Source organism: Parus major, chromosome 8, assembly GCF_001522545.3.
Source record: "Parus major isolate Abel chromosome 8, Parus_major1.1, whole genome shotgun sequence".
NCBI classification, from domain to species: Eukaryota; Metazoa; Chordata; class Aves; order Passeriformes; family Paridae; genus Parus; species Parus major.
The window spans coordinates 2,191,647-2,219,411 of record NC_031777.1 but is presented as its reverse complement, the minus strand read 5'-3'; the positions used below and the strand labels follow the sequence as shown (position 1 = coordinate 2,219,411).

Here is a 27,765-nt window from a genome sequence, read left to right as displayed (position 1 = left end):
GTAATTTAAATCCTCCTAATTGCTTCCACTCATCCTGGTGATGTTAAGTCTTTTCTCCCTTTAAGTCTTTTCTGCCCCCCACCCCCAGCTCTTACACTAAGCCTTTGAAAGAAACGACTAATGTTATAATTAAAGGATCAATTTGGCAAGATTTCTTTGTCTTAAGATCTTTCTTTCAGGTTGGGTTAGCACTGCGTTCCCAGTCTCTGGAGAGTTTTCTTCAGTTCCTTCAGGAGCCTTCTGTGCCATCTTCTGAAATCTTTTCACTTCAGTTAATTTGAATTTTTTTCCCCATTCAATTTGGATGCATAACCAATGATGAATAAAATTAAGTTTTATAGCAATTAATAATAAGGGTGTTGAGGGAACAAGCGTACATTTTCAATGGAGAGAGGGTTCTTTTTTGCCAGCTCCACACAAAAACCTGGGCCCCACGTGGCTGAGCGGGATCTGGTGCTTTGAAGCCAAAAACACTGGGAAGAGGATTAATGTCTCAAAGATTCATGGAGGGAGAACTGGGGGACACATCACAACGCAGGGAAGCTCGAGGGGAGACCAAAAGTTCCCAGCAAGGTGTCAACAAACAAAATTCTTTGCCATAAGAATGGTCAGGCATTGAAGCAGGCTGCCCAGGGAAGTAGTGGAATCACCATCCCTGGAAGTGTTTGAAAAACATGTGGATGTGACTTTTAGGGACATTCTATAGCGGTGAACACGGTGCTGTTGTGGGAATAGTTGGATTTGAGGACCTTCAGCTTTTCCAACCTGAATGAGTCTGTGGTTCTACACCCAAGAAATACTTGGGATTTGGAAGTACGAAAGCTTGGAGGCACCACGTTGGCTTTTCCCTGGAATTGGTTGTAGGATCTCAAGGCGTGGCTCAGATGAGACGTGAAATGTCTGCATTTGTGTTGGGCTTGGGAACTCGATGTTTGAGGTCCCTTTTGGACAGAGGAGGGGGCTGTGGTGCCCCTCCCAGCTCCCCCAGCACCACCATGGGATGCACGAGGAACGTCCACGCCCAGAGCTCTTTGCCATCGCCGTGGTGTTTGAGCACAGGCCAGGCAAAGCAGTCTTGGGGACCTTCATCTCTATTCAGCAGGCAGGTGGGCATCCATATTCAACAAGTGCCTCTCTGCCGTGCTCTGCTGGGCCACCTTTCTGCCCAGGGCTCCAAGCCCCGTGCAAACAAGCTGCCTGACAAGAGGCGTGTGTGTGGCTGCTGTGCCGGCTCTTCTGCTGTCACAGGGAATAATGACTCCTCTTACAGCCAGCTGGGCGAGAAGGAGAAGAAGGGGAAAAAAAAATACAAATAAAAAATCCACAAGAAAAAGATGACTCGCTGACTTTCCCCTTTGATTTCTCCTGGCAAATTATTTGCCAGCATGTCTCCGCTGCTTCAAAATTGCTCTTATTCCTGCCTCTTTGCAAATCTGCTCCGTGGACTGCCTGTGGTCTGCAGGGCTGTGGGTGAAAAGGCTCCGTTTTGATCCTCTCACCAAAGCACTCAGCAGACAGTGCTTGCTTACAGATTGCTTTTGGAGTTGTTTGTTCCAGATTATGGTAATTTCTGCCCTCCTGGCTGATGGCAGCAATCGTGTGGCCGTGGCCGCAGAGCTGTGAGCCGGTGGATGGTTTTGGAGATGCTCAGTTCCTCCAGCAGCAGCTCCATCCTGGCAAGAGGGTGCTGGGCACTGCTGTTGGGTGAAGAAGGTGTGGACTGGAGTGCTGGAAGCTCCTGGGAAGTTAATGTGATGAAAGGTTGAAAACTGATGTGGGTTTTATTTTTTTTCCCCCCGTACTACATCTCACCTGCAGTACTGACCACACACCTTTCATCTGCGGATTGCTGTCGCATGCAAAAGGAGACTATAAAGATGTTCTCTGCTTACAGAGGGGATAAAAACTGGAGCATAGGAGGGAAAGGGAGGAGTGACATTTTCCCAGCACTGCATGAGCCAGTGGGAGTGATTGTGAACAAAGCCCGGGGCTCTTGAAGCATTGAAGCTGCGCTGCTCATGCCAGCCCTGCCTGATAAGAGTGAAACACAGTCAAGAGCTGCCATCTCTGCTCCTTGCTGCTGGGGCTGCCAGACCCTTCTGCAGCTTCTTTGCAGCGTGGGCTGAGCGTGCTATTGCTGCCTGTGCTGCAGCATTGCAGAGTTCTCTGGGCAGTGGGACAGCGACACAAACCTTGGAAAAATGATGGAATTGAGAGTCTACAGCCAGGATGCTTGTGGCTCTCTTCTCTGCCCTTCTTGATGCAGCCCAGCACCCTGTTGGCTTTCTTTGCTGCCCACTCAGACTGAACTCATCCCCAGGTCGCTTTCCACAGGGCTGCTCTCCAGCTGGGTAGATCCCAACCTGTGCTGTCCTCCTGGATTTTGTTTTCCTGTGTCCAAGACCTTATATTTGAATCGGGGAATGGCCTGGGTTGGAAAGGACCTCGTAAGGATCATCTCATTCCAGCCCTCCTGCCATGGACAGGGACACTTTGCCCTAGACCAGGTTGTTCCAAGTCCCCATCCAGCCTCGGACACTTCCAGGGATGGGGCAACCACAGCTTCTCTATATAAAGTCCTTGTTAGCCCACTCTTCCAGCCTGTCCAGCTCTTCCTGCAGGATTGTTCTCCCTTCTGAAGTGTCCACTTCCCCACTCCTTTTGGTCCCAGCACACTTGGCCTCGGAGAAATCCAGGTGGACAACCACAAGTTCTCAGCAAGGTAGAAGGTACCCTTCAGCACCTGCCCCTTCTTAAGTGGGACAGTGATGTAATGGGTAATCTCAGGGCTGGCCTCTCCCAGCTCCTTCCCGTTTTACCGTTGCATGTCACCAACAGCTTGTCAGCTTCTCCTTCCCCAGCTCGTGTGACTGCCAGCGCTCTATAAATGTGCTCTCTTCAGCGGCGTCAGCCGCGCGCTCGCACTGCAGGTTTGTCACACCGCCGTGACACAGAGCTCCCGCCCAGCTACACGGGGATGATCAAAGCTGCTGGACAGGGAATACAACAAACGGGGTGTTTCTGTTTGCCTTTCTTTTTGTATCCTTTCTCTTCGCCGCTTTGCGCTGCAGACACTGTCTGGAGGCAACGCGGCTTTGTTGAGGGATGGTAGAATGGGTTGGGTTGGGCCTTTAAAGGCCATCTGGGCTAACGCCCTGCAATGAGCAGGGACATCTTCAACTAGACCAGGACCCCATCCAGCCAGGCCTTGAGTCTTCTCTGGCTCTGGCAGCTCAGCTGAACTTAAATCAACAAATTACCCTCACTGAAAAACTTGTGGTGTCCTTCAAAGCAGGCTTATGAAGGACACCTTCCCCCTGCAGAGGTTTTTGTACCTTTTGGACACCCTGCTCCTGCCTGTGCCATGGGTTCAGTGCAATAATCCCAGCCTGCAGTGCCAGTTCTGCCTGTCACCGTCTGTTTGAGTTGAGGCTCCAGGTTACAGACTGCGCAGTCAGTTCAACACTCTCACTTCAGTTCCTTTACACCTCTTGGGTAAATACCATCTGATCCCCCCGGTTTGCAACTGTCTCAGCTGTGTTTGCCTCACCGTCTGTTGTCAGTTCTGTCCCATAACCTTCTCTGACACCCTCCTGGAGTCTCAGAGGCAGACTGTGGTGCTCAAACCTGAAGTGGAGCCATGAGCTTCCCCCACAAGACCTGAGGAGAGCAGTTGCTTGGACAAGAGATGGTCTCTCTTGTTCTGCATCCCATTATATTTGGGGTTTTTTTTCACAGCAGGGTGGTGCTGCTGCCTCATCCTCAGTGTGTGACCCAGTACTTCTCTGATTCCCATCCATTTCTGCTGCCTGAAGTTGTTTTAAGGCTGATTTGATAACTGGTTTGCTGGAAACATCTTTAATAGAGGCGAGAGGTGATGAATTGATGGGTTTGAAGATAGACGGTTTGCTGTTTCACAGCGTGGAGGCCACAACATTGATGTGACCAGCACTATTTACCAGCTTTGAACTCAAAGATGGTCTAAAATGCAGAAAAATGGATGGCAGTAGCTGTGATACTCTTTTCTCTTAACTTGTTTTTGGTTCTTGGTTTTCTTGCAGTTGGTTGGTTGGAGTTTTTTCCTGTTTTCTTGTGTTTTGGTTTTTTTTTTTCTTTAAGGGGCAGACCCATTTTCAAGCTGGATGTTTCCATGAGTGGTTCTCCCACTGAAACCAGACCTGGGTTTTCCAGTCCTTAGAGCAGATAACGTTGGAATAATTCACTTTCCTGGTGTGAGGGTGTCTGTGGGGGCCTGGAGAGAATGTGGCTGAGCATGGTGGCTTCCCCAAGGGTCTTCTGCCAGGAGCAGAGATGCTCTCAGGCCAGATGAGGGAAATCCCAAAGCTGTGGAGGAGAATTTACAGGCAGAGGAGGAGCAAAACATCTGTGCTCCCATTGCCCCAGTGGACTGGGCACGGAGGATGGGGGAATTGTGCCCTTGGGAGCAGGAGGACAGATTGATCCCCAAACCCCACCAGGGCTTTCAGCAACTGCCTCCAGAGCTCTCTAGAGCTCACAGAGCTGGGCAGAGAGGGGCTGCAATGACACAACCACGGATCTTGGCCGTCAGGGGTGGATATTTTTGAGCTGGAGCCATTGGGATTTGGGGCCCGTAGACCCAAGTGGACAAGCAGAGGTGCTGCTGGTGGAGACTGTGCAATCTGCTGGGGTGCTCTGAGCCCCCTTGCAGGGACCCCATGGGGCAGCACCACCCTGGGCTCTTTGCAGGGCAGAATTGGGCCATTCCTGGTGATGTAACCCCAAGAGAGCAGGAGCAGAGCCCTTCAGTGGGAGGCAGGCACCCGCTCTCCGGGCGATGCCAGGCTGCCCTGCCTGTGACTTGGAGCCTTCCCAAGCAGCTGTCAGTCACCATGGCTGGCCCTGTTCTCACTCACACACAGTATTATCTCTACCCGCTGCTGCAAATTGGCTCTGAGCAATCCTTGATCTGTCAGCATCGCCTACCCACTCTCAGATGTCACCAGCCCCCGCTGCTGCCCTGCTCGGGAACGTGTCTCTCTGAAATGTAATAATTCATTAAGTTGGGATTAACTTTTCTTCCCTCCCTCCCTCCCCTTTCTGCCACCCCTTCCTCCTTCTAATGGACAAAAGCAATTAAGCTCCATTAGGGATCAAGTGAGTGGGAAGTGACTCCCCTGGAGACGCCGCCGCAGCTGCACGGACCTCGTCCCTGAGCACCAGCCTCCTGTAAATTAGTGCTCCATGAGCAAAAGGGCTGGCCAGGGGGAAGGAAAAGGTGGCTTGAGGCACTTTTCTGCAGGAAAAGGAGGTTTGAGGCTCAGCTGGTCCTCCTGGGTGGCTTCCACTGTGGGCACACGATGCTGGTTTCTCTTGCCACGCAGCGAAAGGAGCTGGAGGACAGCGGGATGGGCAAGCAGGGAGCGGCAGAGAGTGGCCAGGTTCTCAGCTGACATAAATCAGGAGGAGCTTCCCTAGTTCTCCCAGTTGCTCAGAGAGTTGGTGTTGCTCAGCCTGGAGAGGAGAAGGCTCTGGGGAAAACTTTGAGCCCCTTCCAAGTGCCTAAAGAGGCTTCAAGAGAGCTGGAGAGGGGCTTTGGACAAGGGGGAATGGCTCTCTCTGACAGAGAGCAGGGTTGGATTAGTTATTAGGGACAAATCCTTCCCTGTGAGGGTGGTGGGGCCCTGGCACTGGGTGCCCAGAGGAGCTGTGGCTGCCCCATCCTTGGAAGTGCTCAAGGCCAGGTTGGATGGGACTCTCAGGGGTAGTGGAAGGTGTCTCTGCCCATGGAAAGGAATGAGATGGTCTTTAAGGTCCCTTCCAACCCAAATAGTTCTAGGATTTGTTATCTATGGGGTCTGGGAAAAGTGCTGCCCAGGCTGCCATGGAATTATGGCCCATGGGACAGAGCTGGGAGGACCAGAGGACCAAACCAGAGGAGGACAGGCAGCTTCCCTTCCAACTCTGCCTCCAAACAGCATCTTCTCATTCCTTGACATCCCAAATTTGCAAACAAAGGGTGGTGAGGGGTGATAGGACAGCCAGAATTCTCCTGCCTTTCCTCCAGCTAGAGCGAGGATGTGGCATGCCCAAAACTGAGAGTGCATTTCACTGTTAGCAGGAAGGTCCTTCCTTCTCCCCCATCTCCTCCCACCCTCCTTCCCTTCACTGAGGCTGCTTTTCTCTTCCTTGCCTTTTGTTTTCCCTGCCCCAGGAAGAAAGTCTCATTTCAGTCTGAAAGCCAGGGCTGGAGGGGGAGTCATTTGACACTTAATGCCAGAGCGGCAGGAAACTTCACCTTCCTGGGGTGGAATTAAAAGCGCTTGAATTGTCTGGGGATCTCAAACAAGAGATGCAGGGAACATTCCGGGCTTTCCACACAAACACACACACACACACACATGCAAAAGCCCACACAGCATCAGGGTGTAATAGCTCAGCTGGGGTAATGCACTCGAACGCTCTCTGCAGCAGACAGACCAGCTCTTTCCGTTCTTTGGAATAGTTTTTTTTATTTTCTGAGACTGCTGCTGGTCTCTGGGGAGAGAGATGTTCCTCTCCCAGAGAGGAACAGTGCCATTTGCTCTTGGTAATCACGCTTCCCTTGGAGCATCCTGGGATCGGGAAGGGGCTGAGGGCATGGGCTGGAGTTCTGTGGGGACTTGGGGATGGGGCACGGGGTCTCTGTGCTGGTCATCACACCTGGACAGCTCTTGTGAGACCCTGAGATCCAGAGATCAGGCATGTCTCAAATTCTGGGAAAATTCTCCAAGGAGAGGCTGGAAAGGAAAAGGATTCAGAAAAGGAGGCGAAAGCAAGGGACGGGACCTTCCCCCCTCCATCCCCTGGCTGCCTCCTCACAGAGCCCAGGTTTTGTTCCCTGAAGGGACACACAGAAGCTGAGCTGGCTCTGGAGTTGGGTGGCACTGGGACCACCCTCCCTGAGTGGCATCTGAGTAATCAAGCAGGGAGTTTGCTCACATCCATCCATTCCTGCTTTTCTCCTCCCTGGTCATTCACCCATTCACGCACTTTGGGGATGGCCCCGTGCGTGTCCCCAACAATCACCATGGTCCCTGCTTTCTGTGCCGTGCTTCCCCAGCCCCCTGGGCACCCTGCTGCCCCTCGGCCCTGCTCTCACCCCTGCCTTCTGCCCTTCCCCAGGGAGTTTGCCAAAGAGAGAGAGCGCGTGGAGAACCGCCGAGCCTTCATGAAGCTGCGGCGCCAGCAGCAGATCGAGCGGGAGCTCAACGGCTACCGGGCGTGGATAGACAAAGCGGGTAAAGGATGGTGGCCAGGGGGACATCTGGGGGGACAAGGGGCACCACAGACTGCTGGTCATCTGGGCTGCTGAGGATAGAAAGGAATCCTTGAGCCTCGAAGCGCCCAAGGTGCTCCCATGGTGATGTGAAGTGCATGGGTGAGCTTTGGTGGGGTGGTCCCACCATGCTGGAGATCACCAACCTCCAATGAGTCCTCGTGTTCTGTGGGGTGAAATTGTCACATTCTGTGCACAAAGCATGTTACATCTCCAGGGGGGCTGTGAGAAACACGGCTGTCAGCTGTGCTCTGCCATGGTTTCCTCTCTCCTGGAGTTTGCTGGAGTCCCCTGCAGTGGTGGGCAGTGGGAAAGAAGAGCAGTGAACAGGGAGAGGGGTTTTCCGGTTGAATCTCCTCCTGGAGCCATCTGGAGGGGATAAACTTACTGGTTCCTACCTCGGGACTCCTGGGCCTGGGCTGGGGGTGGTGGAGGTTCCTCCTGACACCAGGCATGACAGCCTGTGGGTGTTGGTTCCCAAACTGCCACAGCCCATGTCCTTGCTTGCTCCTCGTAGGAATCAGGTCAGCACATTCAGCTCTGGGAAGGGAAGATTTACACTTCCATCCAGTGCTCAGACTTGTAAAAGATGGGTGTCTTCAAATGAGTCCTGAGCACCAGATCACAGCTTTAGCTCTGGGCTGGGTGGCTTGAGCCCCAGAGCTGCCTACGATTTTCGCCTTCTTTCATGAGCTTAATGACAGTGGAGGGAGAAGGGCTGACCACAATTAATTCTTCTTTCTGATGCAAAGTTTGGTAGCTGCCACTTGTCACCCTCCAGAATTCGTTTCTGGGTCCTTAACCAATATTTGGTAAGAGTTTGCAATCTAGAGGCAGCCTCTGGGCTGGGGGAAGTTCTTAGGTACAAGGCAGTGACACGTGACAGTGCCTTGTCTCCTGATGCTGAACTGTGTGTTTTGCGTAGAGGAAGTCATGCTGGCTGAAGAGAACAAAAATTCGGGGACCTCAGCCTTAGAAGGTAAGACCAGCACTGCCCTTAAAATCTGCCTGCCCTTCCTTCTGCCTGCCTAGAGCTGGAGGCTCAGACCCTCCAGCTGTGATGGGAGGTCTGGGGAGGCCCCAGTGGGGTCTGCAGCCCAAGAGAGAGGTGAGGGGAGGTGGATGGGCACCTGAGAGAGCGTGGCAGGCTTGGGAGGTGTCTGATCCCACACCAGGGATAGCTCTGGATCACCGGGGTCTCTGTGTCCTGTTACCAGACTTGAGTACTGACCACCAGGTGCTACAAGCTGGCTACTGGCAGAGTTGGGCCACTGAGACTCAACATCTGTTCCTCTTGCCTTCCCAGTGCTCAGGAGAGCCACCATCAAGCGGAACAGGACGGATGCCATGTCGGGTGACGAGCACTGTGTCGACATCGCCTCCGTGGGCGAGCGGAGGCTGGCGCAGAGAAGACGTCTTCATCCAACCTTGGGTCAGTGCAGTCTGCAGCTTGCTTCCCCCAAACCTCTGCCAGCTGACTGGGTTCCCAGAGTCACACCCATCACCTGGAGAGCCCCACAGCCCAGACATCTCTGCTAGTTTAGCAGCAAACCTCCTGCTGGCCACCCTGTGCCACATAAACTGCTCTGGATGAGCTGTGCCCCACAAAAGCGATGTCCATGAGCCATCTGTCCTGTCTCACATTGCAGCAGAGGCTGGAGCATCCAACTCCTTGTTCCCCATTTTCTTTTTCCTTCAGGTAACCCCTCGAGTCAGTCTGGCCTCAAGGGCGCCAGGGTGGACGGTGCCTCCTACTTACGGCACAAGGAGCGACTCCTGCGCATCTCCGTTCGCCACATGGTCAAATCCCAGGTCTTCTACTGGATCGTCCTGAGCCTGGTGGCTCTCAACACTGCCTGCGTGGCCATCGTCCATCACAACCAGCCAGCCTGGCTCACCCACTTCCTCTGTGAGTCCCTGGGCTTGGTGTTGGTGGGAGAGCAGGAAAAACCTTCTTATCTCCAGTGGCTGGAGGTGGCAGCGCACCCTCACTGCTTGCCTCGAGGCGCAGAGGGTGGAGCTGGGTGGGGAGCACCCTCAGCTCCATCCACTGTCGGTGGCAAACACCTACAGATATTTAATTCAGCTGTGCCCTTGGCCCCCATGGCCACTGAGGGCTGTCTCAGCCTTGTGAGCAGACACAGAGGAGTTGTGCTGGCTTCGTGTCCTTTGGGTCTGATGTGTTTGTTGTGAGAAACACTGCCAGTCTCAGTGGAGTTCATCCCAAAACTGTGAGCAGTGGTGATGGAAAGCTTGCTGGAGAGCCACCTCTGGATGTGCACAAGCCATTGCTGGAAAGGTGTGAATTTGCAGGGATGGGACTGGTCATGGCAGAGCACCCTGGTTAAAATCTCTGTGCAGAGCATGGCGAGGGAATCCCAGGCTTGGAGGCTGCTGGTCATGGAGCCTCCCTGAGCCCAGCATGGGCCAGGACACAAGGTCAGGTCTCAGAAGAACTGCAGCCAAGTCCTCTGCAGCACGGGCTACTGCAGAGCAGCGTGGTCAGCCCCACCTGTGTCACTCCTGAGCTGCTGCAGAGGGGACAGTGCTGCTTTCTCAGACGTGTTATTCTTCCTCACCTTGAAAATGTCCCTGCCAAGCCCCAGTTCTACCCAAATCTGCAGCAGTAGGCTCAGTCCTGCCGGGCTCCCGACACATTGCGGTGTGGTATGGCAGCTGGTCGTGGTGAGAAGCATCTTCTGGAAAAGGTGAAGAGCCAGGATCTTGCCTGCTAAATGTTCATGAAATAGCTGGAAAGGCTTTTGGCTGTTTGGCTCTGTTTCCCTGGCCAAATTCCAGCCATGCAATGATTTTAATCCAGGTTGATGATATTCCCCTACAGTGTCGTGTGGTTGATGCCCGTGTAGGCTCCTCAGCCGCTGTAGTTTAATGCCAAAGAGCTGCTGTGCTCTGTGCTGGCCATGTCTGGTCCTCTCAATCCTCTGGGACACTGGTGCATCTTCCCTGAATGATTAACTCATGGGCTTGATGCTCTGTTACGTACGGTTTAGCTCCTCGCAGATAAAATTCCCTCATCCCAGACCCTGAGAGTTTGGGGATGCAGCATAGTCCTTGACTTGTCCCATCTCTGTGGGATGTGCTGGATGCCCAGCTGGTGCTCCACTCAGCTCCATGCCTCAAGCACACTTGGGTTTTGTCTTCCAGACTATGCAGAGTTCCTGTTTCTTGGGCTCTTCCTTCTGGAGATGTCCTTAAAGATGTACGGGATGGGGCCACGCCTTTACTTCCATTCTTCCTTCAACTGCTTCGACTGTGGGGTGAGCGGCCCCAGGGATGCTGTGGGTCTGGGGGGAGATGCTTGGCAGGGGCCTGCAAAGCCAGGCACCAAGGGGGAGATCAGGATGGCCCTCACAGTGGGCAGGGAGCTCTTTCTGCCAGGACAGCCTGAGACACCAGGTCCTGGACTGGGTGGTGGGTGCCTCGTCTTCAGGGATGTTAAGATTCCCATCCTGAGCCTGCCTTTGACTTGTGGCTGTGTCTGCTTCTCAGGTCACAGTGGGAAGCATCTTCGAAGTGGTCTGGGCTATATTCAGACCAGGAACCTCTTTTGGGATCAGTGTCCTACGAGCTCTTCGTCTCCTGCGGATATTTAAAATAACCAAGTGCGTACCCACCATCAGTGCCCGTCATCCTCCATCTCAGACTGTGGCTGCAGCCCAGATCCAGTCACTCCTGCTCTCCTGCTGATGGCATCAGCACCTCTGCCAGTGCTCCAGCAATATCTCTGTTTTCTAGGTACTGGGCATCCCTGAGGAATTTGGTGGTCTCGCTGATGAGCTCCATGAAATCTATTATCAGTCTGCTCTTCCTCCTCTTCCTCTTCATTGTAGTCTTTGCCCTGCTGGGAATGCAGCTGTTTGGAGGCAGGTATGTCGTTTCGAGGCTGAGGATCAGGAGTTTCTTGGTGTTAAAGCCAAGTGATGCCAATCTCTTTAGGGGCCCAGCAAGTCTGTACCTTCCCCCTCAGTCTCCTCCCACACGAAAATCCCTGCTCGAGGGCTGCCTTTGGGCTGTGTGGGTCCTTCTAGCCAGGAGACCTTCAGGTTTCTGGCACCAAACACTCAGGAGACCTTTTCTGGAGTGGGGAAAGGTCCTCCTAAACACAAGAAAACTGATAGCACAGCAGCCAGGGGTTCGGTGACCTTGGTATTTCATCTCGTTGATGTTCACCTGGATCCCTTTCCAGGTTTAACTTCATGGATGGGACTCCATCAGCCAACTTCGACACCTTCCCTGCAGCCATCATGACGGTGTTTCAGGTAGGGGCTGGGCTGCCAGGAGACTCAAGAAAAGGGGCTTGGGACCACCTGCTTACTCCCCCATGGAGTAAGGGAGCCCCATGGGAGGGGGTCTTTACACCAAAAAGTTCCCCTCTATCAGCTTCCTCCCTCTCCTGCACAACAAAGTGGATGGAAAGAGGTGGAAACTCTTCCACCTCTGTTAGAGAAGATGAAGAGTTTCGAACTCTTCTGAGGAGGCTTTAAATCCTCATCGGTGCCCAATGGGATCTCCCTGAGGTGCTGCAGCTGCAGAGCTGGGTTACCTCAGGCTCTGTCCTGCAGGACTCGGGGTGTCCCACGCGGCTCCCGCGTGCTGGTGGCACAGATGTCGCGGTGCCGGGGAGCTGCAGGTGACAGAGCTGCTGCCTTGTGTCCCCGCAGATCCTGACGGGCGAGGACTGGAACGAGGTGATGTACAACGGCATCCGCTCCCAGGGAGGCGTGCGCTCAGGGATGTGGTCCTCCATCTACTTCATCGTCCTCACCTTGTTTGGAAACTGTATCCACCGGGCTGCTGCGCTTTCAGCGCTGAGAACCCCATCTCCTCACCCTCCCCGGGGGCATCCCCTTCCCTGCTTGCTGCTCCTCCCTCCCCTCCCAGCTGAGGGAGACCCTCCACACAGTGGAGCAGCGCTGGGTGTCCCAAAGGCAGAGGAGGAGCTGTGGGGAGGTGCGCTGAGGGCGGTTTCTGTGGGATGGGGAGGAGTTTGTGCCTTTGGCTGAGCTGGCCAGGAGCCGTCCAGGCCACCCTCCCTTGGGAGCTGCAGATACACATGTCCTTAACACTCGGCTTGTGCATCCTTAGCTGCTCTCAGATACTCTGCTGAACGTCTTCTTGGCCATCGCCGTGGACAACCTGGCCAACGCCCAGGAGCTCACCAAGGTGAGTTCCTGACGCTCCTTTTCCTTGTCCCGTGGAGTGAGTGGGGGCAAAACCATTTTGGCTCTGGGTTAGGAAAATGCTTAAACCCGCTGGTCTCTCCAGGAACACCCACACCTCGAGCGTGGCTTTAACTATTTCTCCATTTAAAATCCCCAGTTCCCTCTTCCATCAGTCAGATGGAGACAACCCTCACCTCTTGGGTGGGATCTGTGTGGGGACTGCTATCTGTTATCTGCAGATGTGGAGTGGGAAGCATTTTCCACTGGTGTCAATATTTATTCTCCGTCTGCCTACAGGGCAGCAGATGTGATTTAGGATGCAATTTAGGCTGGTGCTCAGCTGCTTTTAAGACCATGCTGGGGAATATTTGGGGAACGCTAAATTGTTGGGGCACCATCTGGATAACGGTGAGCAGGAGAGAGCTGCAAGGGTTGTTGCCACTCTTTGGGGCAGACCAGTGATCCCAGATGTTTGTGGAGCCCATGGTATTGCTCACATCCCTGGGAGGCTTCCACGATGCTGTAAATCTGACCCAAAAAAGTGCTGGTTCACTCCCCCACTGGAGGGGTGTGTGCAGGGGTACTCTGATGGTGGGGTGGGGGGTGTAGATGGCACTTCCAGGGGCTACCTGGAGATATGGGAGAGCCCCACGGGTACCAGCAGCGTTAATTAAGCGAGTTGGAGTTTTGGAAAAGGCTGAATGCTCACTAATGACTCCTAATGACATTCTTTGCTCCGGAGACAAAGCCAAACTCATTAAAGCAATCCCCGTTTCAGGCAGGGTCATTCATGGATGCCTCACCTCCCACTCGGTTTGGGGGATGCCTGTCTGGCCCCTGTGGCTGTGAAGAAGGGAGGGCTGAGCTGGTCTGGGGTGGTCCCACCATGCTCAGCTCAGCTCTTGCCTGGAGTGGGCTGGGTTCACTCATTTAAGCAGCTCTGACACCTCGGGGAGGATCTGGTGTGGTGGAGAACCTGCATCCCCACAGCACAAGGGAAATAAATCCTCCCACAAGGGAAAAAAAGCGTCTCTGGAAGTGATGCCTTAAGAGTTCAGCCTTTGTGTTTTCCAAATCCTGTACTGCATTCCTGCATAACTCTAAAGGCCATAGAAAGTGTCAGCTGTCCTTACATTTTGGCCAGACAAAACGATTCCTCTAGGCCTGAAACCCAAGGATGCCTTACATCCTCAGGCCCTGAAAAGTGCAGACAAAAGTGAATTACGGGGGAGCAAACTGGGGGAATGTGACTTCATTATCTGAAGCTGTAACTGGAGGATTAACCCCTGATATGTAATGGATCAAACTTAGAATTGTCTGAAAACCTTGTGGCTGTTGTCCATGGTGGGTGTAGCCTCTGTGAGGCTTTTTGCACCACCCAAGGTGCACTTGTTGGAGGCCTTTAATGAATACCCAGGTTACTCTCTTAACCTTGTCTAGCCTGTGTTCTAGGTAGCCCCTCCAAGGCATCAGGAGTACAGGTCCCCCTCACTCCCTCAAGCCTCACCCTGCACATCCCTCACTGCTCCCAGTGGCTGAGCTTTCCCTTGGAACCCCCCCAAATCCCACTGAGCAATGCCCCTCTTTTCTCTGCAGGACGAGCAGGAGGAAGAGGAGGCCTTTAACCAGAAGCACGCCCTTCAGAAAGCCAAAGAAGTCAGCCCCATGTCTGCCCCAAACATGCCTGCTATCGAGTGAGTGACTCCCCAACTCCACCCTGGTGACCCTCGAGCCCAGCCAGGCTCAGAAGGGCACAGAGCTTCAGCAGAGCCTGGCGTGGCTAGCTGTGGGGGGCTGCCAACAAGAAAAAGGGGGTGACTCCCTCTCTGGGATCCTGAAGATGGATGGATGGAGGTCTAGGAGTGTGCTCCCCATGAGCAGCAGTGCTTTTAGAGAGGTGACAGCGTGGGGAATGGGTCACCAGGGATGTCCTGAAGTTGCCAACCTCTACACCAAGCTGCAGCCTCAGTGCTTGGGCATGGCAAAAATATGCTGAAAGAGGCTTTCTGCCCCAAATATAGAGCCCAAGCACTCAGGGCTGATGGTAGGAGGCTGGGGAGGAGGAAGGTATCTCAAGTTATTCTTGAGGAGGGGTGATATTTGCTCCTGGGGAGTGTTTCTTCATGGCAGAGCTGCAGGAGAGCAGCCAGGACCGGGGGAGAAGGGAGCAGTGGTGTCACAAATCTCCCTCGGGCTCCTTCCTTGGGAGTGAATGCAGTTAGGAAAGATGGAGCAGGTTTGTGAAACCATGTTTGATTGTACGAAAATTTGATTTGAGTGAGAAAAAAAAGCCCCAAACCACATAAACCTCCAGCATGGTGCTAAGAAGCCTTGTCTCTGCATTTCAGCGAGAGAAAATTCTGTTTTTTCCTTCCTAGCTGCCTTTTTTCTCTTTATTCTGCGGTGTCATATGGTCTAAATCACATAAAACTTTCAAAGTCAACATTGGAACGAGGCGTTTTGATTTGTTTCCCAAAACAGTACATTTCAGTACAGCTGAAGGGATTATTTCTTATTTTTTTCTTCCCCTCTTCTTGGCTTTTTTTTTATATTTTTTTCTTTCCTTTTTTTTTTTTTTAAATTTTTTTATATAGAATCCCTTCCCAGGGAATTTTAGGTTTCGTTATGCTTTGAAACCCAGCCAAGCTTGTACTTTTGCAGATTTGCTGAGAGAAACTGCTGTCTTCAAGCGAGTGCTGATCTTGGGAAGGGGGATCACAGGCAGCCCTGGGAACATCCCCCTCCCTGCTTTGGCAAGGATGGGATGCTGTGGTCCCACATCCTACGTGGTTTTAGGGGCACCAGGAACGGGGCATGCTTGTAAAGCCTTCCTGATCCCCCAGCAGCCGTGGATTTTAAGCCTGGATTGGTGCTGATGGGATATTCCCAATAAATCCATGTCTGCTCAAGGACTAGGGGGGGTTTAGGGGAGAGGTGGTGGAGTCTGTATGTTGGCTCTGTTTCTGGATACCAGTGGGAATGTGCTGGATGAAGAGAGGGAATAGAAAGCTTTAGGCTGCGGAAGAGGCTGAGGGATGGACAGATAGGAGAGAGGAAGAGGGGGAGATGGAATATATTAGGGCAGGAAAGGATTTTTCCACACTGCACATCCCTGATAGAGCTCTCTGGTCATTGTCATATAGAGCTGGTAGGGAAAAACAGATCTCTTCAACCTTTCCTTGTTGTTCTGGTGGCATTGAAAGGGGAGGTATTGATATTCACGGGGCTTTTTTCCAGCTCTTCCCACTCGGGATTTTTTCCATCCTCCATCCTCGGGATGGATTGGGGTCAGGTCCTGCCACGGGGTGAGGCTTGATGGTTCAGTCAGCCTCAGGCCTGGTGTGGTTTGGTGGTGCTGAGCTTGTGGAGGGACCGTGGGGACAACAAGGCGGTGGCCAAGGCAGAGCAGAGCTGGCACTGAGGGGAGCTGGGAGCTCCGAGCCGGGCTCTGCCTTCGTGCGCGCGCGGACGCGGATGGCTCCGTTTCCACGCGGGAACGTGCAGGTCGCCGTGGGATGGATGGCTGCTCCCACCTGGCCAGGGATGGCGTGGGTGGCCCTGGGGCCAGCCAGAGCGCTGTGTCGGTAGCCGGGTGCGGATGGCTCGGGGGCGGCCAGATGGGACCGGAGGCTCGGCCGCTTGCCGTGGGAATGCTCGAGCGTGGCACCGGGCCCTTCCCATGGAAACCGTAATCACCGGCATGACTGGAGCACCTTTCCTGTGAGCTCAGCTGGGAGGGTTGAGGTTGTTAAGCCTGGAGACCTTAGAGCACCCTGAGAGAGCTGAGGAGGGACTTTTGACGTGGTGGTGTTGTGACAAGTTGTAAGGCAAGGGGAGGATGCCTTCAAACTGTTAGGAAGTGGTCACAACAGCAAGAAGCTTTTGGACAGTGCTCTCAGGCACATGGTGGGATTCTTGGGGTTGTCCTGTGCGGGGCCAGGAGCTGGATCTGATGATCCTCGTGGGTCCCTTGGTGCTCAGGATGTTCTGTGTTTCTGCGATTGCGTATTCCCAGGGCAGTGTTCCTGGAGCTGTGTGTATCCCAATCTTTGCTGTGCTGACACAAAGGTTAAAGCTGGGGATCTCCCCAGCTGCTAATGTGTGTGAAGGACCCTGCCAGCCCTGTTAACTTGCTCTGTGTGGGGGCTGCTCAGGTGACAGGAGCTCTGCGGCATTTCAACCTGGCCTTGTGCTTGCTGGGGAACTTCATGTTCCCCTCTGTGCTCCCAGGGCAGCATCAGCTCACGGCGATGTCTCTGAGCATCTCAGGGCCGGCCCGACGAAATCCCCCTCCCAATTGCCGCGTGCTTCTCGGGAGGAGTGAATTTGGAGCTGTTAAACATCCAAGGATGTCTGGGAGCTTGGGAAGGACTGGAGCCTGCACTGCTCTCCCAGTGTGGGGAAGGCTCCCAGGGGTGTCAGCGTGGGCAGCCCGTGGGGGCTCGCTGCGGATGCTCAGGGCCAGGACGAGGAGGCCCAGGGACGGGGAGGGGGGACAGCTCTGTGCGCTGCCCACGCCACTGGAAGGAGGGGATTGAACCCGTTTGTTTTTCCTCCGCAGAAGAGACAGGCGGAGGAGACACCACATGTCGATGTGGGAGCCACGCAGCAGCCACCTGTATGTGGGCGGCGGGGGCGCGTGTCCGTCTGTGGCTCCTGTGCTGTCTGTGCACACCCCGCTCCCCTCCGGCCTGGCCGGCAGGGACGGGAGTGGGAATTAATTGTGTGTGTGTGTGTGTGTGTGTGTGTGCTGTATCCGTGTGCCCCCGTGCTCCCCTTCTGGGGCGTGTGCCGATCCCCCCGTGTGCGCTGCCGTGGGGCCGTGGCTGTGTGAGCGGTGCCCCTGTGTGCTCCTGGCTGTTTCCCTGTGCCATGGGGGTGTCGGGAAGGGCACGTCTGTCTTCTCCAGGGTGTTGTTTCACCACGGTGCAAAGGTTTTGTGGCGTAGCCCAGAAGCCCAGCGCAGCTCCTTTCCCTCAGACACTCAAAGTCGCTGCTCCTCAAGCCTCAGGGCAGGCTTTCTACCCGGGATGTGCTGGGAGAGAGGCGAGGAGAGGCGCCTGGATGCAGCGAGAGGGCTTGGCCCGTGTTTAAGGAGCCCCCAGGCAGTCACTCGAGGGGAAGGTGGTCCCTGCCTGTCTGGGATAGGGCAAGCCAGGATGCTGGCTGCTCCCAGAAGCCAGACGTGCTGCCTGAAAGCTTCAGCCGGGGCTGGTCATCCATCAGCCTGATGCTTTCCGAAGGGGCACAAGCACGCTCTCAGCCCCATTTCCAGCCCCCCGCCAGCGCCAGAGGGACACTGACGAAGCCTTAGCACAGCCTGTAACCCTGGCGGTGGCACTTCCTTCTCCCTGGGATTCCCAGATTAAATCCAGGGCGGGTGCTTCCCCGGGGGATGGCGTGGGCAGCCGGGACGGTGACCCCTCGCTGTCCCCCGTTGCAGGCGGGAGCGTCGCCGGCGGCACCACATGTCGGTGTGGGAGCAGCGCACCAGCCAGCTGCGCCGGCACATGCAGATGTCCAGCCAGGAGGGCATCAACAAGGATGAGCCACCCCTCATCAATCCCCACGCCAGCATCTTCCGCAGGAAGAGGCCCGGGGAGGGTGTCACCCTGGAGAAGTGCGCTGAGGAGCAGGGCAAGGGCGAGCGGCCGCTGGCCGAGGGACCCGAGCAGCCGGTCCCAGGAGCCAACCCCGGCGGCGGTGAGGACAGGACATCGCCCCGGGCCAAGCGGGACAAGGACATGTGGCAGCAGAAATCCTGCCATGGGAACTGTGAGCCGGGAGAGCAGGACGGGGCGGGAGGCAGCGCCGAGGAGAGGGCGAGGATGAGGCAGAGCCAGCGGCGCAGCCGGCACCGCAGGGCCCGCATGGAGGGGAAGGACACTGCTGGCATCCTGGGGAGCCGCTCGGCCAGCCAGGAGATGGGGCTGGAGGAGGCCAGCACCACCGAGGGGACACAGGACGGGGACCGGCGTGGGGACGTGGCCGCGACCGAGGCGCTGATTCCGGGGGATCCCGAGGCGAGCGGGGAGCCCATCAGGTTGGTACCTGCAGGGCACATCTTGCCACCCCCACAGCTCCTCCTGTCCTCTTTTTGCCCTATCCCCGTATCTTCTCACACCTCCTCTTCTCCCCTGTCCCTGCTGCAGGACTAACGGGGTCCCTGCCGGCGATGCCGATCTGATTGGGACCGCCAGGAAGGGGAGCCCCCCGCACGCCGCAGCCGAGCTCTCCCAGGGCAAGACGGGCAACCTGACGGAGCAGGACTGCAGCAGCCCCGACACGAGCGAGCAGGCGCTGCTGGAGCACAGCCACACCGTGAGCCGCAGCGAGCCCGACCTCTCCTCCATCACCCCCAACACCGAGAAGGCCACCGAGAGCACGGCCATCATGATCGATGTCCACGACTCCGCTGTGGTACAGAGTGAGGACCCGTCTCTCTTTCCTGAGCCCCTCTCCCAGCCCTCGGGGACCCTGTGGGGATGGAAAGCCGCTTGTGTGGCATTTCCTACCCGTGTCCATCAGCTGGGGGGGATCTCCTTGGTGCTTGTGGCAGCACCTCACCCCAGTTTTGCAGGGCAGCTGATGTGCCAGCATCCCCTGGGGCCCAGGTCCCTTTCTCACCTCTTTCCATCCACCCCTTCAACTGATCCCTCACTTCCCCTTCCTCTCTGTCTGGGCAAAACTCTCATATTCCCTGTTTTTCCTGGAACATCTGTAGCCTCCGGCAGCTCGCTGTCACTCAAACCCCTTAGCAGCATCCTCGCTGTCAAGGTGAGCTGCTTTAAACAGTGTTATTAATTAACCAGCAAGGTGAAAGCTGGCCTTGTTAAACCCATTTCATCTGCTCCATCCCAGCAGCTCCTGTGTTTTCCTCCTTGCCCCTGTAAGGGCACAGGGATTCAGAGCAGGAATGAGGGGGGTTGCCTGGGTGGCAGGGACACCCCAGAGTGTTGTCTGGGTGCAAGGCCAGGCAAAGGCTCTCCCTTTCCTGCAGTTAGCAACAAGACAGACGGCGAAGCCAGCCCCTTAAAGGAGGCCGAGAGCAAAGAGGATGAGGAAGAAATGGAGAAGAAGAAGCGGAAGAAGGAAAAGAGCGAGACGGGCAAAGCGATGGTGCCGCACAGCTCCATGTTCATCTTCAGCACCACCAACCCGTGAGACGTTTTTCATGCTGGGGCTGGGGAGGGATGCAAGGGCAAGGACCCCAGACATCACCAAAAACAAGGAATCCCCATGAGAAGGGAGCTGAGCATCTCCCAAACAGGCTTGAGAAGCAGCCACAGAGCTCCCCAAGCCCCACATCGCTCTCCCTCAGTGGCAGCCACACTCATGGCTCTCTCTCCCAACTGCTGATTGCTAAACTGGGAATCTTATTCCTGGCTTGTTGTATTTACCTGCAGTTTTCTGCTGCTCTGTAGCTCTTCCCCACATCCAGCAGCCTGGAAGAGTAAACACCCCAATTTCTTAGGGATGCTCCCTGCCTGGCTGTGGGGCTGAGACAGCTGAGAAGAGGGATCAACAAGCCTAAGCGCCCCTTGGCCTCCCTTCTTTTGCTCCTCAGGCTTTGCTGCCCATCTCCCCACCCTGGAAGGATGGCAATATGGGCTGGGCTTTGCTCGTGGGCTGCCAGGGGCTCACGGGTGGGGTGTGGGCTGTGTCCCCACAGGGTGAGGAGGGCCTGCCACTACATCGTGAACCTGCGCTACTTCGAGATGTGCATCCTCCTGGTGATCGCCGCCAGCAGCATCGCCCTCGCCGCCGAGGATCCCGTCCTCACCAACTCCGACCGCAACAAAGTGATTGCAGCCCCCTCCCTCTCCCCCCACTGCTGCAGGCTGCAGGATTTCAGCTCTGCAGGAGCTGTAGGGTCAGGGCAGCTGGTGGTGGGACCTGCACTGTGCCGCGGTGTCGCACTAGATTAGGAGGCAGTACGACACTGACTCCCTTAGCTTCATTGTCCAAGAGAGCCAAGTTTATTACTCCCAGTCTTCTTTTATACACATGTTTGAGAAGGTCTGAGAGGTAAAACTCTCATTGGTCATTAAAGCAACACATCACCAGCATTGGTTAAGTGGAACACTCTTGACTGTTTTCCTAAACACCACCTGTAGAGATTGTTTTGTCCTTTACCAAGGACTGTTTGGAGCCTTTCTCCTTCTTTCTCAGCCTAGAATGAGAAGCCTGTGTGACTTAGTTTCACACAGGCTCTGTTCTCTGCTTGCTTTTTGCATTTAGCAGAAATGGAATGTGACTCCTTCCCCATCACCTTCTGGGAGTCGCTCTCAGCTTCCCTGGGGTTTAGGGTCTGGGAAGAGACCAGGAGGCCTGGTCAGCTGTAAAGTGGCTTGAACTGAGGAGATGCTGGTGCAGGCACACAATCCTGGCTAGCAGCATCATTTCCAAGCCATTTGCATGGGGAATGATTCCCTCCTGCCCGCACAGGCTGGGTTTGGGGCCGCCCTGAGCTCTTGAGGATGAGGCTGGCTTTGGCACAAGCCAACCAACCCTGTGTCTGCCCCTGAGCCAGGCAAGCTGCTGTAGCTGGGTGTCTGGGTGGGCATGGTTTGCTTGGCAGCAGCTGCAGAGCACCTGTGCCCTCTCTGTGCAGGTGCTGAGGTATTTCGACTACGTCTTCACCGGTGTCTTCACCTTCGAGATGGTGATCAAGGTAAGAGCCCTGACAGGGTGCAGCATCCCTGGGAAATAGCTCTGGTTTGCAGTTCTGGCCCTAAATTTAGATGGTGGAGACCTTAAAGTCTGGTTCTCATCAGTGGTGGTCCAGAGGGCTCAGCACCTCCTTTATCAGCCTCCAGGCTTCCAGAAAATATGAACTCCTACACCCGGGGCACTGGGATGTGTCTGCAGTCCCACAACTCATCCTGTCCACTTGATGTCTGAGCTGCTCAATCCCTGCCTGTTTTTCTCTCTGTATCTCCCCTCCAGATGATTGATCAGGGCTTGATCCTGCAGGATGGCTCCTACTTCCGAGACCTCTGGAACATCCTGGATTTCATCGTGGTGGTGGGAGCTCTGGTGGCTTTTGCCTTGGCGTAAGTGGCCGTTTTCAGCTCCCTGCCTTCCCTCAGCTGGGCTGGGAGAAGGATCCAGCTGTGTGTTTTGGCTACTAGACTCATTTCCTTCCATATTTTATTTTATTTTTATTTTATTTTTTGCTCCTGGCAGTGAGGTGTGGCTGCCCCAGAGATGTGTTTGTCAGAAGCTGGTGAGAAATCAGGCAGGGAGCAAGGCAAGGCAAGCTGGAGTTGCTAGGAAGAAGCTGGTGCTGAAGGTGGATTTGAAACAGAGCAGAAGGGGCTGTTAGAGAGGGGAAAAATGGCCTAAAGGAGGGGCTGATGACAGGAGAGGGCCTGGCAGCCACACAGATGGGAGCTGTGGCCTTGTTCACAGCTCAGGTACCATAACCCATCCCTGCCATCTACCCCAGACTGGGCAGCAGCTCCTTCTCCTGGTTCTCACCCACTTGGACCCCTCTGTCTCGTTGCTTGTGCCTTCCTCACCCTCCTCATCACATTCCTCACCCAGTGCTTTCAGTCCCTGCTCCCTCCTTGGGAAGAGCGTGGGGGAATTCAGCTCACTCAGCACAAGGATGAAGCAGCCCCTGGGCAGGGCAGGGGGCTGACCACAGACGTGGGGAAAGGGGCTTGGGGCAGGTTTGCTGGCTGGGGAAAATGTTCTGAGCCTCTGGGAAGCCACCACGAGGGTGGATCGAGCATCTCCAGGGTGTGCCTGGTCCTTCCTCAGCCCTTCAGAGCGTGTCTGGCAGGGCTCAAGGGCATCAGCAGCCTGAAGATGCACTGAGTGCTTTGAGGAGCAGGACCAGGAGCCTTTTCCTTCCAAGGCAACTTCCATCAAGGATTGTGATGGCTGAAGGAGCACAGGTTGTTGGCTCAGCCTGCCTCCTGCTCTCTCTTTCAGCCATAGCTGGGTAGACACTGAGCTGCTTGTGCCATGGGTGGGGGCTTTTTAATCATGTAAACCTGCAGCATTGTCCATCTGCCCCACCCCCAGCGTGGCTCCTGCTGGAGGAGATGAGCTCATGGCTTTGGGAGTGAAGGGAACAAAGGCACCACGGTGATTTCCGATGGGTTCATGCATTATAAAGCATTTATAAGAACACCTGCCTCTCCCCTGAGCAGCCCAGCACCACCACAGCCGTGGGAGCTGCAGGATATTCACCAGCTCTCCATGTCCCAGCCTGCCACCCTCCCTCCCACCCTCCCTGCTGGTGTCCAGAGGAAAACTGGGGGAGATGTTTCAATCCATCTCCTCTTCTTCTCCCTCCATGAGCTCTTTGATGTGGGGCCAGGGCAGGGGGAGTGTCCTTCTCCTTTTCTCCTTTTCTCCTTCTCCTCCTTCTCCTTCTCCTTTTCTCCTTCTCCTTTTCTCCTTCTCCTTTATCCCCTTCTCCTTTTCTCCTCCTCCATGTGCTGGGTGGGAACAGCAATGCCCATGGGGTGGTTGTGGTGATAACCTGGATGAGAGCAGCTGGTGACTGAGTCTGGCACTTCCCAGCAGGAATTCTGGGGTGTGCCATGCAGGTGTCCTGCCCCTTTTGGAAATCTTCCTGGTTTCCCCACAGGTCTCCTGGGTGGCTGTGGGCACAGCAGGAGGTGTTTGAGCAGGTTCATCACCCACAGGCTGTGTGTGCCACTTCCAGATCACTGATAACCAAATGTCCACCCACAAAGCATCTCCGTGTGCTGCTGTGGCTTCTCCACTGCTCCCTCAGAGGCCACAAACCCTGAGAGGGAGAGGCTGAGTCCATCCATCCATCCCTCTCCACATGGAAATCTAATCCATCAATCCACACACAGCCTCAATAAAAAGCTGTAAATCTCCAAAGGGTTCCAATTAAATTAGCTGAAATAACCAGAACCACAACTAAAGACCCTTTGCCCACCTTTGCCTCCCTCAGAGGAGGCATTTCACAGCAGTGTTCCAGAGCTGTTCAGGGGTGGTGGAAATGTTGATGGAGGGGCTGATTACCCAGCAGAGGGGCCTCTTTCCTTGCAGCATCTCCTTGTGCCCATTGGCACCAGGGTCTGGAAGCAAGAATGACCCCTAGGTACTGCAAAATAACCTGTTGTGAGGCAGGTCAGGACAGAGGTCCCACCAGAGGAGCTGCAAAGTTAAATTGTCACCTTTTCAGCACACACCCCCCACATGCTGGACTAACAGCCAGGGCTGGGGTTAGTTTTATGTGTTTTAGGCAATGTTTTGCTCACAGGCTTTGCCCCCAGTGCTGAGCACTCTGTGTGCACGTGGCAGGGACTTGGCTCAAACAGGGACAGAGTTACCCTGGAGCCCACCTTGGCTTGTGCAATCCAGTGTCCTGCTGGCTTGCAGGAGATCCTGCACTGCAGCTCAGGCTTTTAATTAGTGGAGCTCTCAACAGAGGCAATTTAGCAGAATTTGGATGGGAACTACTGTGGTTTGCAGGTTGGTTCCCTTGGAGGCACCTTGGCTCACTGAGCCCCACAACTTTTGGCTAAGGAGGACCATGTGCCTTCCTGGTGCTGCCCACTGTCCCATTCTGTGCAGGTTCCTCTTGCAGCAGAGCTTTCAGCAGGTCCCCCCACCCAAAATCTCCAGCAGGGAGGGCAGGAGGGGCTTCTGGATGAGTCCCTCCCTGGAGATGTGCCCCATCCTGACGGTCTGCTCACTGTGCCTTTCACCCGAGCTCTGGGGTGGTGGTGGGCAGCGGCTGCAGAGTCCCCATGCAGCTCCCCTGACACTTCTCTTACCTTTCTCCTCTTTCTTTTTCCATCTCTCTGCTGGTGCTGCTTGGTTGGATGTCTCTGCTGGGCTGGATCGCTGACAGGAATGCTTTGGGGTAACTATGGCGCTCGAGATCTTGTGGGATGCTGTTGCTGGGAACGCAGGGGGGTGGGTGCAGCTGGATGTCAGTCTGTCCAACACCTGGGCTGACCCTTAGCTGCATTTTCAGGGACTGAAATGCTCTGCAGGAAGCCCTGAGGGCTGAAGGATCCCACCTCAGCAGGTGTCAGACACTGCAGTTGGGGTGTCCTTGGTGACAGCTTGCACCAGTGTTGAGTGCTGCCCTCAAACCCACACCCCAGCCCTCACTCAGCTGCCCCAGGCCCTTATCCAGGGCCTATTTCCCAGCAAAACAGGAGCAAAGTGAGTCCTAGGTCCGTCTGTACAGCTGCTTCCCATGCATGTGAGGGCTGTGCTCCTAGGGAGAACTATTAATTAGTGGTTTTGTTTACATCTCGTAATGATTAAGCCCATTATTGCACTCCCTGTTGCATTAACCCTCGCCAAGGAGCTGTGTAATTGGGAGCATCTGTTGTTGCAAGTAATTTCCTTGATGTTTTTCAAGGGTGCCTGGTGGGTCCAGGCTGTGCCACCTTCACCAGGACCTCGCTGCTCCACCCTGAGATCCAGACTTTAGTTAAAAGACAAGAAAATCCCCCAGGTGTTGTGGTTGGGGGAATAATCATCATATTGAAGAAATGAGGGTCATGAGGGGGCTTTTCTAAAGGATTCCACTGGTAAGCTCTGCCTGCCTCAGCTGACTTGGGGTGGAGGCAAGAGCAGCCCTGATCTGGAGAGACCTTAGAGACCCTTCCAAGGGTCCAACCCCTGTGCCTTGGGCAGGGACACCTTCCACAAGACCAGGTCCTTCAGCATTTGCCTGGAGCACCTCCAGGGATGGGGCACCCAGAGTTTCCCTGGCAATGAGTGAACCTCCCTCATTTTATTTGAATTTCTTGCAACTGGTAGGAAACAATTTGCAGTGGTGGTGACCCCGTGCGAGCCCCATTTGCAAACAGCGCGTGCCTGAAGGAGGGAAGCAAAAACCTCCTGTGCCCTGCAAACCTCCTGGCACTGCCTGCCCCAGCCCTGGCACTGCTTCCCACAGCAAGTTAAGGTCACTGGAAGGGTGCTAATCCCGGGAAAGAGAGGATTGCCTTGTTTTCCATCTCTGCTGGCTGTCAGCGCCCGTGTTGGAGGAGCTGCCTTTAGGTGGGCTGAGAGCTCAGCAATGTTTGTGCCCCTCCTGTTCCCGTCTTCACACGTGCTGGGGGGGTGTTGCTGGCAGCTCAGCTCCCCAGGGCACCCAGGTCTACAAGGTTATTGTCTCTCTGTTCCATTTCTGGCTGCCTGTGCCTCCCTCCGACGTGGCAGGACCAACAAGGGCCGGGATATCAAGACCATCAAGTCTCTCCGTGTGCTGCGGGTCTTGAGGCCCCTGAAAACCATCAAGAGACTGCCCAAGCTGAAGGTAAGGAGCTCCATCTCCTGCCTTCCATCCTCTTTTCCTCTTCCCCTGGGAGCAGGGGCCACCACAGTGATTTGCTTGTGAGCAATAAAAAAGTTGTTTTCCAAGCTTTTGGGGTGTTTTAGGAGCCCCATCTGCAACCACAACACCCTTCTGGGTGCTGCTTCCTGTCTGGAGGTGCAGTGAGTTTTTAAAAGCAAGCCTGGACCACTGCAAGGTGTCCAGAAGTAGTTCCTCTGCCAGGGAAAGTGGAGCTTGAGCAGACAAAACAGAGCAAAGCCTGGATGTTCTCCTGGAAAATAGGCTGCCCTGCTTTTGGAGAGCTCAAATCTCTTTCCAAAGTTTTTGATCTTTCCCACCAGAGGAGGTTGCAAACAGCTTGGGGTTTTGTGTGTGGTGCTGTCAGAGAGTTGCACTGGGGAAGGATTTCCCATATCAATAATGGGATTATTTCTGTATCACAGGTAGGATTATGAATTTCCCTACCTTAGTCAGAGCCAAAAAAAGAGTATGAGACCAAGGAAGCCCATTTTTTTTTTACTTGCAAGTGATTTGGCTGATTGATGAGACCCAGAATGGTCTCACCCCCAGAAACACGGGGCTTGTTTTTCGTTTGATCACCTTTTCTTCCTGATCAGTGGATGGAGTCAGCTCGTGTCATTTCATTTCTGGAAGTGCCTGTCTCCACCATAAAACAGGGATAAGGACAATCCCCACTTGAAGTGCTGAGGAGGCACTGAGAGCACTAAGGAACGTGCTGCTGTGGCAGGCAGAGGTATTTGCTCTGCCTTGTTATTTGGGGTGATGAGAAACGATGAAGTGTTCGCTAATTAGTCTTGAGTGCTGCTAATTGCATCATTAGGATGGTCCCCTGTCTGCTTCCCTGGTTGCAGAGAACACTGAGGACACAAATACCCATTGCTGGTGCTGTCTCAGGGGCTGCACGGTGCCTACACGTGTGCTGTGGGTACTCTGGGTGTTAACCTCATTCACAGAATAACTTCTGGCCTGGAAGAAGGCCCAGCTCTTTCCCCCTTTCCCCAGCAAGTAGCCTGGTCTTGGTCCTGCCCTTTGCCAGGGCTGTGGGCTCCCCAGGGTGAGCTCTGCCCTCTCTTTCAGGCTGTTTTTGACTGTGTCGTGACATCTCTCAAGAACGTCTTCAACATCCTCATTGTCTACAAGCTCTTCATGTTCATCTTCGCCGTCATCGCCGTGCAGCTCTTCAAGGGGAAGTTCTTCTACTGCACTGACAGCTCGAAGGACACACAGAAGGACTGCATGTAGGCGTCCTGTGGAGTAAATCTGGTGCTGTTGACCCCTCTGGCAAGGGCAGGGCGCTGGGTCACGTCTGCTGTGGTTCCCCATTAAGTCCTAGGCCATGATTTCCTCCAGCATGGGCTGAGCCCTGTCCCCAGTGCTGTGGGCCATCCTTCTATGGGGTGCAGAGCCCTGAATTCGCTCCTGTTCTTTCCTCCTTCTCTCTCCTATTTTACTTTCCCCTTCTCTCTCCCCTTCCTCGTGGCCGTTGTCCAGATTGTCCCCATTTCTCCCTGTGGGGGAGGAGAGGTGACCCCCCCACACACCCACGCTGCCCCCAGGCTTCAAACCCAGCATCCCATGCCCAGGCACCCCAAAAACCCAAGGTCACTGCTCCCTCCCAACCTTGCAGAGGGAACTACGTGGACCACGAGAAGAACAAGATGGAGGTGAAATGCCGGGAGTGGAAGCGGCACGAGTTCCACTATGACAACATCATCTGGGCTCTGCTCACCCTGTTCACCGTGTCCACCGGAGAGGGGTGGCCCCAGTGAGTATTCTGCTCCCTCTGTCCCCTCCAACAGGGCTGGTCACACTGTTGGGGTGGTCAGGTGGGACTGAGAGGGGAGCTGCTGGGCAGGGAGGCTGAGAGAAGAACAAATTATTCCGGCACAGAAGAGCTTTTAGCCCCGCTGTGAGGCTGGGGCTGTGGCTGGGGTTAGCCACTTCCTTAGGGAGTGAATTATGGATAATCC

General features: G+C 54.8%; 1 protein-coding gene across 11 annotated transcripts in view; it reads left to right on the top strand.

Annotated features, from left to right (window-relative positions):
* The window catches only part of CACNA1E (calcium voltage-gated channel subunit alpha1 E), a 102,793-nt gene that overhangs the window by 51,800 nt on the left and 23,228 nt on the right, over window positions 1-27,765 (top strand). For 9 of the 11 annotated variants that reach the window (XR_001523141.3, XR_001523142.3, XM_015636484.3 and 6 more), the window contains exons 9-30: window positions 7,144-7,259; window positions 8,223-8,276; window positions 8,604-8,729; window positions 8,997-9,206; window positions 10,463-10,575; window positions 10,808-10,920; window positions 11,054-11,185; window positions 11,505-11,577; window positions 11,980-12,097; window positions 12,414-12,481; window positions 14,077-14,174; window positions 17,042-17,098; window positions 17,924-18,523; window positions 18,633-18,907; window positions 19,481-19,640; window positions 20,153-20,282; window positions 21,095-21,154; window positions 21,430-21,536; window positions 24,329-24,340; window positions 25,660-25,756; window positions 26,873-27,033; window positions 27,423-27,560. Coding sequence is in view for 9 of the 11 variants with exons in the window: in XM_015636484.3 (XP_015491970.1) it covers window positions 7,144-7,259; window positions 8,223-8,276; window positions 8,604-8,729; window positions 8,997-9,206; window positions 10,463-10,575; window positions 10,808-10,920; window positions 11,054-11,185; window positions 11,505-11,577; window positions 11,980-12,097; window positions 12,414-12,481; window positions 14,077-14,174; window positions 17,042-17,098; window positions 17,924-18,523; window positions 18,633-18,907; window positions 19,481-19,640; window positions 20,153-20,282; window positions 21,095-21,154; window positions 21,430-21,536; window positions 24,329-24,340; window positions 25,660-25,756; window positions 26,873-27,033; window positions 27,423-27,560 (3,018 nt within the window). In the remaining 2 variants the exon portion in view is untranslated. The remainder of the gene's footprint in view (window positions 1-7,143; window positions 7,260-8,222; window positions 8,277-8,603; window positions 8,730-8,996; window positions 9,207-10,462; window positions 10,576-10,807; window positions 10,921-11,053; window positions 11,186-11,504; window positions 11,578-11,979; window positions 12,098-12,413; window positions 12,482-14,076; window positions 14,175-17,041; window positions 17,099-17,923; window positions 18,524-18,632; window positions 18,908-19,480; window positions 19,641-20,152; window positions 20,283-21,094; window positions 21,155-21,429; window positions 21,537-24,328; window positions 24,341-25,659; window positions 25,757-26,872; window positions 27,034-27,422; window positions 27,561-27,765) is intronic. The other 2 variants (XM_015636494.3, XM_015636493.3) reach the window with 1 other exon arrangement.